General features: G+C 58.5%; 7 protein-coding genes across 7 annotated transcripts in view; 6 read left to right on the top strand and 1 right to left on the bottom strand.

Moving 5' to 3' along the window:
- The window catches only part of ACA1_035590 (ankyrin repeat and zinc finger domain protein, putative), a gene marked incomplete at both ends in the record, with an annotated part of 2,910 nt that extends 2,230 nt beyond the window's left edge, over positions 1-680 (top strand). The window contains one exon of the mRNA XM_004348693.1: positions 62-680. Coding sequence (XP_004348743.1) covers positions 62-680 — 619 coding nt within the window. The remainder of the gene's footprint in view (positions 1-61) is intronic.
- A 174-nt stretch (positions 681-854) lies between these two features.
- ACA1_035580 (uncharacterized protein) lies at positions 855-1,104 on the bottom strand (the record flags this gene model as incomplete). Its single annotated transcript, XM_004348692.1, has 2 exons — positions 855-1,015; positions 1,086-1,104. The coding sequence occupies 2 exons, from the start codon at positions 1,102-1,104 to the stop codon at positions 855-857; spliced, it is 180 nt and encodes a 59-aa protein (XP_004348742.1).
- Positions 1,105-1,405: 301 nt separating this feature from the next.
- Positions 1,406-3,802, top strand: ACA1_035570 (RNAbinding protein, putative; the record flags this gene model as incomplete). Its single annotated transcript, XM_004348691.1, has 6 exons — positions 1,406-1,545; positions 1,645-1,822; positions 2,225-2,425; positions 2,558-2,908; positions 2,987-3,156; positions 3,241-3,802. The coding sequence occupies 6 exons, from the start codon at positions 1,406-1,408 to the stop codon at positions 3,800-3,802; spliced, it is 1,602 nt and encodes a 533-aa protein (XP_004348741.1).
- A 148-nt stretch (positions 3,803-3,950) lies between these two features.
- ACA1_035560 (short chain dehydrogenase/reductase family oxidoreductase) lies at positions 3,951-6,828 on the top strand (the record flags this gene model as incomplete). The annotated part of the gene is made up of 13 exons (XM_004348690.1): positions 3,951-4,126; positions 4,209-4,256; positions 4,353-4,482; positions 4,550-4,667; positions 4,736-4,840; positions 4,921-5,073; positions 5,151-5,385; positions 5,469-5,512; positions 5,579-5,947; positions 6,028-6,098; positions 6,185-6,330; positions 6,425-6,550; positions 6,651-6,828. The coding sequence occupies 13 exons, from the start codon at positions 3,951-3,953 to the stop codon at positions 6,826-6,828; spliced, it is 1,899 nt and encodes a 632-aa protein (XP_004348740.1).
- Positions 6,829-7,338: 510 nt separating this feature from the next.
- Positions 7,339-10,347, top strand: ACA1_035550 (LIM domain containing protein; the record flags this gene model as incomplete). Its single annotated transcript, XM_004348689.1, has 12 exons — positions 7,339-7,525; positions 7,606-7,835; positions 7,930-8,082; positions 8,204-8,344; positions 8,484-8,634; positions 8,771-8,864; positions 8,990-9,096; positions 9,180-9,332; positions 9,436-9,534; positions 9,613-9,771; positions 9,863-10,078; positions 10,205-10,347. The coding sequence occupies 12 exons, from the start codon at positions 7,339-7,341 to the stop codon at positions 10,345-10,347; spliced, it is 1,833 nt and encodes a 610-aa protein (XP_004348739.1).
- Positions 10,348-10,636: 289 nt separating this feature from the next.
- Positions 10,637-11,317, top strand: ACA1_035540 (uncharacterized protein; the record flags this gene model as incomplete). Its single annotated transcript, XM_004348688.1, has 2 exons — positions 10,637-10,957; positions 11,126-11,317. 2 exons carry the CDS (start codon positions 10,637-10,639, stop codon positions 11,315-11,317), a joined length of 513 nt encoding a protein of 170 aa, XP_004348738.1.
- A 193-nt stretch (positions 11,318-11,510) lies between these two features.
- ACA1_035530 (oxidoreductase domain containing protein) lies at positions 11,511-13,672 on the top strand (the record flags this gene model as incomplete). The annotated part of the gene is made up of 11 exons (XM_004348687.1): positions 11,511-11,624; positions 11,730-11,858; positions 11,957-12,012; positions 12,094-12,155; positions 12,226-12,312; positions 12,402-12,488; positions 12,620-12,733; positions 12,824-13,069; positions 13,144-13,220; positions 13,333-13,530; positions 13,595-13,672. The coding sequence occupies 11 exons, from the start codon at positions 11,511-11,513 to the stop codon at positions 13,670-13,672; spliced, it is 1,248 nt and encodes a 415-aa protein (XP_004348737.1).
- Between the last annotated feature and the right edge of the window lie 240 nt (positions 13,673-13,912).

Below are 13,912 nucleotides of genomic sequence, written 5' to 3'. Positions count from 1 at the left end.
CACACACACACGACCGACGACACAGACGCCGCGAGTGTTGACGGTCTGTGCGCGTGCGTAGGTTTGCTGGAGACAATCCAACGCTGTGGGACTACGACGAGGCCAAGGTGCCGCCGCTCACGAAGGAGATGGAGGTCGAGGGCCGCAAGAAGGAGCTGGAGAAGAAGAAGAAGCGAAAGGACGCCCTCAAGGCCCGCAAGGCCCGCGAACGCGAGGAGGAGGAGGCCCGCAAGCGGCAGCAGGACGAGCGGCGCAAGGCCAAGAAGCGACGCGAGCAGGAGGAGCGCGAGCGCAAGCGCAAGGCCGAAGAGGAGGAGCGCGAGCGCAAGCGTAAGGCTCAGCAGGAGGAGGACGAGGCCGACGAGGAGCTCCAGCGCGCCATCCAGCTCTCCCTCACCCTCGGCACCTCCACCGACGACGCCACCACGCCAACATCCACATCATCAACCACGCCAATGCCAACCAAGACGACAGCACCACCATCAACGGCGTCGTCAACACCGTCGGCATCATCATCAACGCCAACGGCTTCGTCGGCGGCGAAGGCGAGCGGCGGCGGGCCGGAGTGCGACCTGTGCCATAAGCGGATGGGGGAGAAGGCGGTGCCGTTCTATCGGCTGAGCTTCAAGTACTGCTCGACCAAGTGCGTACAGGAGCACCGCAAGCAGCTGGGCAGGTGACTGACCGACGAACTCCTCGGGCTTGCGGCCGCGGTGGTCGGCGCCGTCGCCCTCTACTGCGCCCTCCACCTCCTCTTCTCTTCTTCTTGATCCTCTATGCCTTTGGGGACACAACGATGTACATTCATTATTGGAGTAGAGGATAGAAGATGGTGAAGAAGATGAAGATGATGGTCATGAGAAGTCAAGGAGGAGCTGGGGCAGGATCTGCTGAAGGTGGTGGGCTTCAATGATGGTCGACCCCTCCGCCTCGGTCAGCTTCCCGGCTCGGTTGATGGCCTCGACGACGAACAGGCGAAGCAGTTCACCGCTGAGGCCCGAGGCTTCGGCGTTCACTGTGAACAGAGCAGGGCGGAGGTCAGAGAGAGCCAGGGCGAAGCGAGGGGAGGGTTCAGGCGTGCTCACGTTTGGTGTTCTTCTTCATGCCCAGCTGCAGTAGCTTGCTCACCAGTTTCTGGTGAAGAGTTTAAAAGGTAAGTTGAACATATGCTCACTTGTGCGTGCTGCGGCATAGGAGCACGTACGGGCGAAAAAGAGAAGCTGGAACCTTCGTCATCTGCTGGTTCTTCCATCTTTGCGGTAAATCTCAATTTGCCGAGAAGAATCAGAGAAACAGAAAGAAAAAAGCATTTTCTAGGTTTGTTTATGTTGTCGACAACCGAAGATGCGAAAAGAAATCGTTGGCATTTGTTTTGTTCCATTGAATTCAATTCAAGATCGAGAAGATGTATCAGCAAGGGGGTGGTGGAGGAGCGCTTGAGCAGCGAACCGTCTATGTGGGATGCATTCCGAGCAACCTCAACAGTGAAACGCTCGGCCATTTCTTCTCCACATGCGATACCATCATCCAAATTCGGCTTGCTGGGTATCCCACACTTCCTTTCAAATCCATAACAAACGTCCACATTTTCACCCTTTGCATCTCAATTGACGTATTGATTGCCCCCCCCCCGCGATTGTAAAGGGATCCTTCGTACTCAACGCGATTCGGGTTCATCGAGTTTGCCACACCTGAGGGCGCACAGAGAGCATGCAACATGAACGGAGTCGAGCTGGATGGCAAGAAACTGCGCATCACCCTCTCCAAGACGGCCATCTCTTCGACCTCGAGCCACTCTGGGCACTCCGCTCATTCTGCACAGGTGCCCCTTCGCCTCTTTAATTCTCTCCATTTTTGTTTAATTATATCCGCTCTCTACTCTTGAGCCTCGACTAAGTGAGACACAACTGCAAACAACAAATCCCAAATCCACCAACCCCCAACCCCCAACCAAACGCACAATTCACAAACAACAAATCACCAAACCAAACCAAACGTACAACCAATGCCAAACAAACGAAACAATACAAACAACACAATCAAGGCATGTGGTATGACGCGCCAGAGTGACTACGGACGTCCGCTCGGCCCGTCTGTTTCAGTTTCCGCCTGATGAGCGGCGCAGAAGTCTTCTTCTTCTTCTTCCTCTTCCTGGGCATGTGATGCCGCGCTCTCGCGCAAGCCAACCAACTCATCATTGCTTGCGAACTCCCCCTCATCGTAGAGCGACGCCTCGAGCGCCTACGCGTCAGCGGCGGCCGGACACATGGGCCTGCACGCCTACGGCGCTGCCTACGGGATGGGGTACGGCGCGCAGGGCGGCATGCCCTACATGCACGCGGGCATGCCGCCGGCCTACGCGCCCGCCCACGGTTCCAACGACCGCGTCGCCTGCACCGTCTACGTCACCGGAGTCGACACACAGGTGCGTTTCCGATATTGTGTTTTGAAACACAAACGAGATGCTGTATGTAAATACTGACCATGATGTGCAACGTTTATATGCGCATGTTGTAAATGTTATATGATCTATATATATATATATACGTATATATAGCTTCGTGAGGAGCACGTCATTCAGCTGTTCAGCCTGTGCGGGACTGTCACTAATATCCGCATGTGCGGCGAGACCGAGAACAAGGCGACCCGCTTCGCCTTTGTCGAGTTCTCCACGCGCGAGTCGGCCCTCATGGCCATGGGCCTGACCAACATCGTGCTCGGCAACGCGCCCATCAAGGTGATGCCGTCCAAGACCGCCATCCAGGCCGGCAGCCGGGGCGGCGGCGGAGGACCCGGTGGCGGTGGCGGGCCTAGGCCGCCGCACCACGCGCACGCTGCGGCCGCGTTCGACCCCACCTATCAGGAGCGGGCCTCGCGCACCCTCTACGTGGGCGGCGTCGACAGCAACGTACCCCCCCCCGCTCTTCCGATGGCTTTATTGATTACATTGTTTTATTTAATAACTCTTTCTTTTTAAATGTTGTAGTTGTCAGAGGCGGAGCTCCTGCAGATGTTCAGCGGCTTCGGTACCGTGACGAAGCTGGCCATGGCGGGCGACACCACCGTCCACCAGGCCCGTTTCGCCTTTGTCGAGTTCTCTACCGTGGCCGAGGCTCACATGGCCCTCGCCATGAACGGCACCGTCGTCGGCGAACGGTACCTTTTCTGCTTCTTCTGCTTCTTTCTGTTCATTTGCCGCCGCTTCTCCGGTTGCTCACGCGTCTGAGTCGCGTCGAGCAGGCCCATTCGTGTGAGCCAGTCGAAGACGCCGATCAACGCCGCCAAGAGCACCGTATCCGGCGTGCCCGGCTACAACCCGTCCGCTGCGGCGGCCTCGGCCCAGGCCTTCCTGGCCGAGTCGTGGCAGCAACAGCAGCAGATGCAGCTCATGCAGCAGCAGGAGCTCCAGCAGCAGTACGACATGGCCCGCCAGTACTCCTCCTCTTCATCGTCTGCGCCGTCATCACACGACGACCAGACGCCCGAGAAGAAGCGCAAGAGGAGCCGCTCGCGCAGCCGCAGCCGCAGTCGTAGCCGTTCGCGCAGCCGCGATCGCAGTCCCTCGCGCGGATCGTCGTCGTCGAGGCGGAGGAGCCGAAGCCGCAGCAGGAGCCGCAGCCCGTCGAGCCGCAGCGGCGAGGGCGAGAGCAAGCGACGAAGGGAGGAGCAGCAGCACCGCGAAGGTGCCGATGCGCCCCAGGCTACCGCGCCGACGACAAGCGAGGGAGGCGAAGCCGCCGCTGCCGCGACCACCAACGCCACCGAAACGAACAGCAGCTCTGCCGAGGCAGAGCTGTTGTAACACTACTCACGATCGCACACACACCGCACGACACACGACAGACACCTGAGAATTATTTCGGAAATGAATTTGTGAAAGTGCAAAACAATAAATCAAATAAAAAGGAAAAATACAACCAGGGCCGCATCTTGAGTTGGTGCAGGAGAAGATGGAGATCGAGGGCGAAGGGGAGGGTTCGCCTCCCGCGCCAACCACGGCTCCGTCCGCGCCGCCACAAGCGCCTGCGAGCTCGGCGCCGCCATCTCCTGAGGATTTCGACACGGCACTTCGTGTTTTGAACTACCTCTTGGCCAACATTCCGGAGGCCAGGAAGGCCAAGTACATGTAAGTCATAGCGTATCGTTGCAGTTGAAATTAGCATTTAATTTAATTGATTAAACAATCATCTACGATCGATTAACCATAGGGCGTTGAGGATCGCCTGCGGCCAGTTGATGAAGCCCCTGCGTAAAAGGTACCTTTGCAGCATCAACAAAAATCACTTTCGCGTAGCGGCTACTCGATTCAGCAATTGATCACCGAACACCGTTGGGGGCCGGTCGTGTACCAGCTCCAAGGAGAAGAGGGAGAGCAAGAAGAACTACAAGCGCAAGCTGCTGGAGAAGGACGAAGAGGTGATCGAGCAGACGGGGCAGCGACGCATGCAGAAGAAGCTGCGCAAGACCTTCGGCCAGTACTTCGTACGTGGGCCTCGGCCACCTGCACACCGCCCAGGCCGATTCAGCTAACTGTCGCGTGATCACACAGTGTCTGCCTCCGTCTGAAGTGGCGGCCGACGCCCAGGGGCTGGCCGTACCTGCCCTGGCCGGTGCTATGCCCGCCCTGGCCGCCCCATCCGCCACGTCCGCGCCGTCTGGCGCCGAAGGTAACCTCCACCGCCCGACTTACGACGACCGGCCAAAGCCTCAGTTGGCGTTGTGTCTGGAACGGCAGGCGAGCAACCAAAGGTGACTGTTCAGGATGTGGAAGACGAGGAAGAGGAAGAGGTCGACGAGGGCGGCGACAGGGATGCCACCGACTCTGATTTCATGGCCAAGGGTGCATTGACACACACACAACACACACAACACACACACACACACACGACACGCTCTCACACATTCCTTTTTCTTATGTAGAGCTCAAGATTGAGCGCACGTGCTACACCTGCAAGGCGCTCTACAGGCGCGTACACTTCTTCTACCACCTGATGTGCCCCGATTGCGCCACGTTCAACTACAAGAAGCGCATCCAGACCGCCGACCTCAAGGGGCGCATTGCCCTCATGACCGGTGCCGCCTCCCTCCTCGACGTCGCTCGCCCATCGCCTCGCGTGGTGTTGATCGTCTCTCTCTGTATGCACGGCCAGGCGCGCGAATCAAGATCGGCTACAAGGCGGCGCTGGTCCTGCTCCGCTGCGGCGCGCTCGTGATCGCCACCACGCGCTTCCCCAAGGACGCGGCGCAGCGGTTCGCCCAGGAGAAGGACTTTGCCGAGTGGAAGGACCGGCTGCACATCTACGGCCTGGACATGCGGCAACTGCCCGCCGTGGAGCGGTTCTGCGAGCACCTGCTCGCCACCTACCCGCACCTCGACATGATCATGTACGCCCACCACCGCCTGCCACCATCAAACAACAACGACGACGACGACAACTACTTAACGATTTCTTAACTGCCAAATCTAGCAACAACGCGGCGCAGACCGTGCGCAAGCCGACGGGCTTTTACGGTACGGTGCCCCCATTGAGTGATCCGCTCCCGCGCGTGCTGACTGCGGGGCTGTGTGTGCGCGCAGCTCATCTGCTCCCGACGGAGTCGCGCCCGCTGGAGGCCCTGCCCGAGGACATCGCGTCGACGCTTCGGCAGTCGACCAAGTTCGAGCGCCTCCTGCTCACCTCGTCGCACGGCGGGTCCTCCTCCTCCGTGCCGCTGCCGCTGCCCAGCGCTCAACCGCGAACGACGGCCGAAACGAAGATCGATGAGGTCGCCCCCGAGGCGGAGGAGTCCGGCGCTGCGCCGACGACGACCACGACCGAGGCCAGCAACAAGTCGGGCGCCGGCGCGGTGGCCGTCAACATGGAGCACATGAGCCACTCCGCAGCGATGTCGCAGGTGGCCGTGCTCGAGGAGGACACCGTTCACGACCCGACCCTCTTCCCCCCTGGTACGGCGCACTCACGATCGGCCCACCACCTACCCACCACCGAGTCGAGTCTCGTCGTCTCATCTGCGCGTCGCGCTCAGGTCTGTATGACGGCGACCAGCAGCAACTGGACCTTCGCGCCACGAATTCCTGGATCATGCCGCTGGAACACGTACACACGACACACGTTCACGTCGTGGCTGTGTGCGCCGTGTGTTGTGTTGTCTCATCATCGGTACCCGTGGTGCTCTGCTGCAGGTGAGCTTGCCCGAGGCGGTCGAGGTGCAGGCGATCAACGTGCTGGCGCCATTCATTCTCAACAGCAAGCTCAAGCCCCTTCTGCTGAAGAGCGGCCGCGACACCTACATCGTCAACGTGTCCGCCATGGAGGGCCAGTTCTACCGGTGCGTGAACAAACAATCGATCACCGCACACGCACACGCACACGCACCACCGCACACATTGAGCGCAAAAATGTTGACCCATTCTGAATCACAGGAAGCACAAGACGCCGCACCACCCGCACACCAACATGGCGAAGGCAGCGCTCAACATGATGACGCGCACGTCGGCCCCGGCCTACGCAACGGAGAAGATTTACATGAACAGCGTCGACACTGGCTGGTACGCCACACCGCCATTTTGAAACGACTTTTTTGGCTTCTTACCCGCGCTCACACATGACACGACACGCACACGACACACGACACGACACGACACACAGGATCAACGATGAGAGTCCGTTCCACATGGCGTTGGAGAACGAGAAGCGCGGCTTCCGGGCGCCGCTGGACGAGCTCGACGCGGCGATGCGCGTGTTGGACCCGGTCCTCCACGGCATCAACTCGGGCCAGGCCGTCTTCGGGGCCTTCCTCAAGGACTACCGCCCCTGTCCCTGGTAAAAACCCACCAACCGCCGCCCGCCAACTGCCGCCAACCACCAGCGTGGTTGCTGTGGAGGTTGTTAGGGAGGTACAGAAATGGAAATGGCATTACCTTATATAGTCTGTTGGCAACGTGTTTAAACAACACTTGTGTTCTCCCGCTTGCGAGGTGCAACGGCTCTAACCTTTGTGTGGCGTGGCTGGAACTGACCGTTTCCTTGAAGACTCTCCCTTCCTCAACCAACTCTACAACCATCCTCAAGTGGTTGTAGGATTCACCAACCTGGTTGAACTTGAAAAAGAGCTGATTCAATCCCAGGGTACCACTTTCTTCTTCTCACCCTTCAGTTCATTCAGTTCAGTTCTCAACTCAGCCTCAGCAAAATCTTCATCTTCATCATTTGCACCCCAAACGCCAAAATCACTCTTCATCTTTTTATTGCCTTCAAAGAGAACAAACGACTAAAGGAGCTGTCCACCTGGCGTCTGGTGCAAAAGACAGAGGGCAGGGCGGGAACGCAAACAAAGATGAGAAAGAACAGCACGGCGTCCCCGGCGGGCAAGAAGTGCGCCAAGTGCAAGGAGTCGCTCGGGCAGTACGCCGTCACCACCAAGGACGGCAAGATGTACCACCAGAGCTGCTTCGCCTGCGCCAAGTGCCAGGAGCCCATGGCCGGCCCCTACGTCGAGGTGCCCCCAGCCCCCGTACTCGGGCGTACGTCCCCCTTTGCGCGTCGCTCGTGTCGTGCGTGTCGTGTTGCGGCTGTGATCGACGGCTGATTGTGGGGTTCGCAGCGAAGGGCTTGCTGCCGGTGAGCTCGTCGGCGGAGCCCAGTCGGCTGTGCGAGCAGTGCTACGCGCGGGTGGGCAAGTCGCTGTGCGCCCTGTGCGAGAAGGTCATCATCGCCGGCGGCCTCGTCGCGCTGGGCGAGCGCTACCACACCGAGCACTTCGTGTGCACCACCTGCTTCGCGCCCCTCACCGAGGGCTACTTCGAATACCACGGCAAGCCCTACTGTCGCCTCGTACGTCGTTGTGTGTCATCATCATGTGCTGTGTGTGTGCGCGCGCGCGGTACGCGTGTGCGGTGCTCACAGCGTGTGTCATCATCGCACACAGCACAAGGCGCAGATGGTGGGGCTCGTGTGCGTGGACTGCAAGGGCGTCATCACGCAGGGCACGTACGTCACCGCCCTGGAAAGCAAGCACTGGCACACCTCCTGCTTCAAGTGCTCGCGCTGCTCCGTGTCCCTCAACGAGTACTTTGAAAAGGTGACCACCACGCTCGCCCCTCTTTCACCCCGCCGAATGCACCGCCCCTTACCACGTGTGTCGTGTGTCGTGTGTGTCGTGTGTGTCGTGTGTTTGTCGTGTGTGTCGTGTCGTGTGCCAGGGGGACCAAGTGCTGTGCGGCAAGTGTTCGGGCATGGGCACTCTAGGCAAGAGGAAGGAGGAGACCAAGGTCGACACCGTCCAGCTCGAGCGCGACTACGCCGCCTGGACCCGCACCTCGGAGATCAAGGCCTGGCCAACTGTACGGCACCGCACACAAACGACACACACACACGATACGACACACACGACTCACACACACGACACACACGACACACACACACACACACACACACAGTGCACATCGTGCGTGTCTCACTCAAGAGTGCTCTCGTTCCCAGAATGCACCGGGCGCTTCCACCAGTCTGCTGTCGACGGGAAGCGGGTGGCCTACTGAGCTCGGGTCGTACGAGGCCGAATTCCCATTCGCGCTCACCCGGGAGTCGCTCAACGTCGGCCACCGCTTCTACAAGAAGTACCTCGCCAACCAAGGTACCACCATGCGCCCGCATGCAACCACCATCTCGGCGCCTCCATGCAACCCGAAACTGTGTGTTGTGTGCGTCGTGTGTCGTGTGTTGTGCGTCGCGTGTCGCGTGTCGCGTGTTGTGTGCGGTGCCATACGCAGATCACAGAAACTTCTGTTGCTTCTCGGACCCGCCGGTGGTGATATCGATCGAGAGCAAGACCGACAAGATCGACGGCTCCCTCTACCTCTACCGGTGGGCCTTCCCCCCCCCACTAGCGTGGCCTGTGGGACCGAGCCGTGTGTGTGTCGTGTGTGTCGTGTCGTTGTGTGTGTGTGCTAGCTGTTGACCCGCTGCGGATTGCTGTGTAACGCGCGCAGCACGCTGGTGAGAACGCACAAGGGCGACGATCGGTTGCTCGTGCCGATCTCCAGCAAGAAGCCCTCCAAGAAGAAGCTGTTCGAGTACCTCAAGACGCTCTACCCAGGTACCCAGCCCTCCGCTACTTTATCACGGTGCGTCGATGACACTCAACACACACACGACACACACGACACACGACGCACACAGAGCTGAGCGTAAGCGACGTGGTGGAGAACTCGACCCCGGAGCTGGTTGCGAATCTGTTGGCGTTCGAGGAGAAGCAGCTCCAGCGCAACTTCAAGTTTGGAGTGCTCTACTGCCGGCCCGGGCAGAAGACCGAGGATGAGATGTATGCCAACGGTAAACCCCACAACTGCCTAACTCTCCCTCGCTATCAGATCTGATCATCGCGTCTTTTCAACACACACACATGACACACGCACACACGCACACACGCACACAGTACGCGGTAGTCCGGCGTTTGAGGAGTTTTTGGAGTTTTTGGGAACAAAGATAGAACTGGCGCAGTGGTCGGGCTACTCTGGTGGACTGGGCACGAAAGGTACAACCCACACACGCACACGCGCCATCGCACACGCATTGCATCGCTTGACGCTTCTTGCTCGCGTGCGGCACGCAGATACAAGCACTGGCACGTTTTCCATCTTCACGAGGGTCATCAACAAGTTCGACCTAATGTTCCACGTCTCCACCTACATCCCGTTCCACGGCGCCGACGCGCAACAAGTCGAGAGAAAGCGGCATCTGGGCAACGACGTCGGCTTGATCATCTTCAAAGGTGGCGCACACCACACACACGACACACACACACGACACACACACGACACACCACCACACACACCTTACCAATCGCTGTTCCATGTTGGCAGATGGCGGCAGTGGAGATGACGGCTTTGATCCCTTGACCATCTCTTCGCACTTCAACCACGTCTTTATCGTCGTCCAGAAGGTGCCCAATGCGAGCCCCACATCCTACTCGGTGAGCATTGTGCACAAGCCGGGCGTGAAGCCCCACATGCCTTTCCTCCCGTTCCCAGCCACGTTTCGGAAGGGCGAAGACTTCCGCAACTTCCTACTGGCCAAGCGTACACTCTTCCTCCACGACCGCACACACCACCGCACACGACACACGACACACGACACACGACACACGACGCGCGACACGCGACACACCCATGGAGTGGACGAAGCTGATGTGAGTGCGTGGGCAGTTATCAATGGAGGTTTGGCGGCCCTGCACTCGCCCGAGTTCCTGTCTTCGCTGCGGCGCACGCGTAAGGAGCTGCTGGCGGAGGTGATGAAGAAGCAGTCGCCCCGCCCGGCCCTCAGGGCCTCCCGAGGCGAGAAGCCGTAGAGCGCCCGGCGCTGGGCACGCCCTCGTCAGCCGAGGTGGTCCAGATCGACTGCCTGACCAACCCCCCCCCAACTGCACTTCACCGAACAAAAATGGTCATGTTCACGTTCTCTGCCCACACGCTATTTTGACTAAGTCGCACGTCCAGTAAAGGCCCTACACACATCCAGGTTCAGATTAACTTGCAACACCTTTTATCACCTTTAAGGATGTTGAAGTGTAACGGTTTCAGTGTAGTTTCTGATTTGAATATGATCTTTTCCATAGATTAGATTTTTAGATTATTGAGATGGATCGCACGTCAACGTTGTCTTGGGTTTTCGGTCTGGTGCTGGTGGTAGCGCTGAGCTTCCACGCGGTGAGCGCCGCCTCCGTCGACCCGCCGCCGGTGGTCCACACCCAGGTCTTCACGCTCCTGATTAACAACACGTCGCCCTACGAGCTGCTCGCCCCCGACGAGCTGCCGGCCCCGAGGCCGCAGCTCACCTGGTCAGTCAGCACCGAGAAGGCCGCGCCCGGCCAGAGCATGGTGCTCACCGCCGTTCTCAACCGCACCGGCGACCAGCCGGGCCTCCGCCTCTCCGCCACCCTCCCTTTCCGCACCGTGGTGGTTCGTCCTGTTTGTTTATTTGTGGTGGGTCGTGTCGTGCGGTGTTGTGTTGTGCCCGTGTGTCGTGTCGTGTCGTGTCGTGTTGTGTCGTGTCGTGTCGTGTGTTGTGTTGTGTTGTGGTGTGAATGGAAAGACTGGTGACTGATGTGGTGGTGGTGATGAGTGCAGAAGGGTGAGATGGTGATGGCCCCGCTTAGCATTCTGGTCAAGCTGATGATGCAGCCGGGAACCCCTCTCTTCGTCCTCGCCAACACGAACGTCCAGTCGGCTGTCACGTTCAAGGTGTTCAACAAGAACGGCGGACCGAAAGACCTGAGCTACCTCAAGGCCGGCATCGAGCTCTTCCAGGCTGCGTACTGAGCACTCTTTCCCCTTCTCGAGTGATTCATCTAAAAGTCTTTTCAATTTGCAATTATTCGTGTGCATCTAAAATAATAATAAGTTTTAAATAAATAAACTTATTTGCTTGCTCGGGTGAGCTCACAAGTGTGCGCATTCGGAATCCTACGTTGGAGATTGAGGAGGTGGGAGATACATTGTTTAATTGGGAGAGATGAGCGAGCACGCGGGAAGAGAACGCAAATCTGTCAAGTTGGTCATCGTGGGTGCCGGCAATCGTGGAACCAACTACGCCAACTACGCCCTCGAACATGCTGACTTGTGCCAGGTGCTGCTCTTGCACTCATCTCCACAAAAGAGTTAATCTTCACCAATCGAGTTTCTACTTCTAATTTACTTCTTCATCTTTCAATGTGTGAATTGATCGATGCAGGTGGTGGCCGTGGCCGAGCCGCGCGAGCCCAGGCGCAAGGAGATGGCGGCGTGCCACGGCGTGCCCGACGAGATGACCTTCCACAGCTGGGAGCAGCTCAAGGTCCTCCCCAAGCTGGGCGACGCCGTCGTACGTCGTTACCTGTCTCTCCTCGCACCACACCTCCACCAGTTGTTGGTTCTGTTGTTGTTGACCGGGCGAGCCTACGGCGGGTGTGTGATCGTTAGGTGATCGCTACGCTGGACTCGATGCACAAGGAGCCAGCCATCTTCTTCGCTCAACAGTGCGTTTTCTCTCCTCGTCTCGTTGATGAGCAAAGTCTAACACGACGCACACACGACACACACGACACCACACGACACAGAGGCTACCACATTCTTCTAGAGAAGCCGATGGCACCGAACGAGGAGGACTGCCGCGAGATTGGTACGATGCCAGCCGCTGCTTCTGCTGCTGCTGTCAACATTCTGACATGACTGACCGTCGGCTTGTCCAGTGGAGGCGGTGAAGAAGGCGGGCGTCATCATGGCCATCGGGCACGTCATGCGCTACACCCCGTACTCCCGCAAGATCAAGCAGATCGGTGCGTACGCACCGCGACATCAGAGACCGACCTACCGACCGACCGCCTGGCTCGCTCACTCACTCGCACACGTTCGTGGTATTGTATAGTCGACAGCGGGGCGCTGGGCGAACTCATCTCGGTCCAGCACCTGGAGCCCGTGGGCTGGTTCCACTTTGCCCATTCCTACGTGCGAGGTTCGTGTTCATGACACAAACATGCACCACACACGACACGACACGACACGACACGACACGACACGACACGACACGACACGACACGACACGACACGACACGACACGACACACTGTCATGTTTTCCTTGACAGGCAACTGGAGGCGGGAGGACGAGACGTCTTCGTCCCTCCTGGCCAAGAGCTGCCACGACATCGACTGGATACGCTGGATCGTCGGCAAGAAGTGCGTCAGCACCTCGTCCTTCGGTACTCCCCTCCTATCTTCTCTTGGAAACCACCACTCGCCAACGCTCGTGTGCGACGCTTGCGGTGCGTGCGGCGGTGCGTGTGCGGTAGGCACGCTGAACCACTTCCGGAAGGAGAAGAAGCCCGAGGGCGCGGGGACGCGCTGCCTGGACTGTCGCGTGGAGCGGGAGTGTCCCTACTCGGCCAAGAAGATCTACCTGGAGCGGATCGAGGGCGGCCACACGAAGTGGCCCGTGAGCGTGATCGTCGACGACCACCCGACCGTCGCCAACGTCCGCGAGGCCCTCGAGACCGGACCCTACGGCCGCTGCGTCTACGAATGCGACAACGACGTCAGTACGTTTTAAAGTTCTTTATATATATTTATATTTATAATATTTATTGAATTATTATTTTTTTTTATGGTGTAGTGGACAACCAGGTGGTCAACATGTTGTTTGAGGAGGGCAAGACCGCTTCGTTCTCCATGATCGCCTTCACCAAGGAGGTACGACACGACACACACGACTCAACCACACGACACACGCACACGAGAGGTGACCATTGCTCGTCGGTAGGTATGTACGCGCAAGACGAGGATTTTCGGGACGCGGGGGCAGCTGGAGGGCGACGGGCACCGCGTCACGACGTTCGACTTCAACTCGCTGCAGACCGCCAGCTGCTGCCCGACCGAGGAGGACGCCAAGCCCGACACCAAGCTCACGGGGCACGATTTCGGCGACTACTACCTGATGAAGGACTTCGTGGACGCCGTCGGCTTCAACGACCCTTCATTCATCTCCTCCACGCCTGAAGAGGTGCCAAACCTGACACGACACGCATGACACAAGACGACACGAGCTGACGATGGTGATCGTGCAGACGTTGGAATCGCATGTGATGGTGTTCAGGGCAGAGAAGGCGCGAAAGGACAATGTGGTGGCCTCTCTTGATTGGTGAGGGCTCGGAGCCTCTTTTCCACAGCTCACCTGCAACTCGTGTTTTCCCGTGATTGGGTGGAAAGGTCTTCGCCAATTGGTACATTTTACTTCTATTTTGGCCAACCACCGCGCATGTCCGCATAAAATCAGAGTTTCCCGCAAGCCTCCCGCTTGTGTCCGAATCATCTCTCCCAATTTCTCGAATCAGACCGCTGGTGTCCGCAACAAATCCATTGGAATGTGCCGAATGCGCCAATAA

Source organism: Acanthamoeba castellanii (assembly GCF_000313135.1).
Source record: "Acanthamoeba castellanii str. Neff unplaced genomic scaffold scf7180000084564, whole genome shotgun sequence".
Taxonomy (NCBI): domain Eukaryota; phylum Discosea; order Longamoebia; family Acanthamoebidae; genus Acanthamoeba; species Acanthamoeba castellanii.
This window is presented reverse-complemented; position numbering and strand designations above follow the sequence as displayed.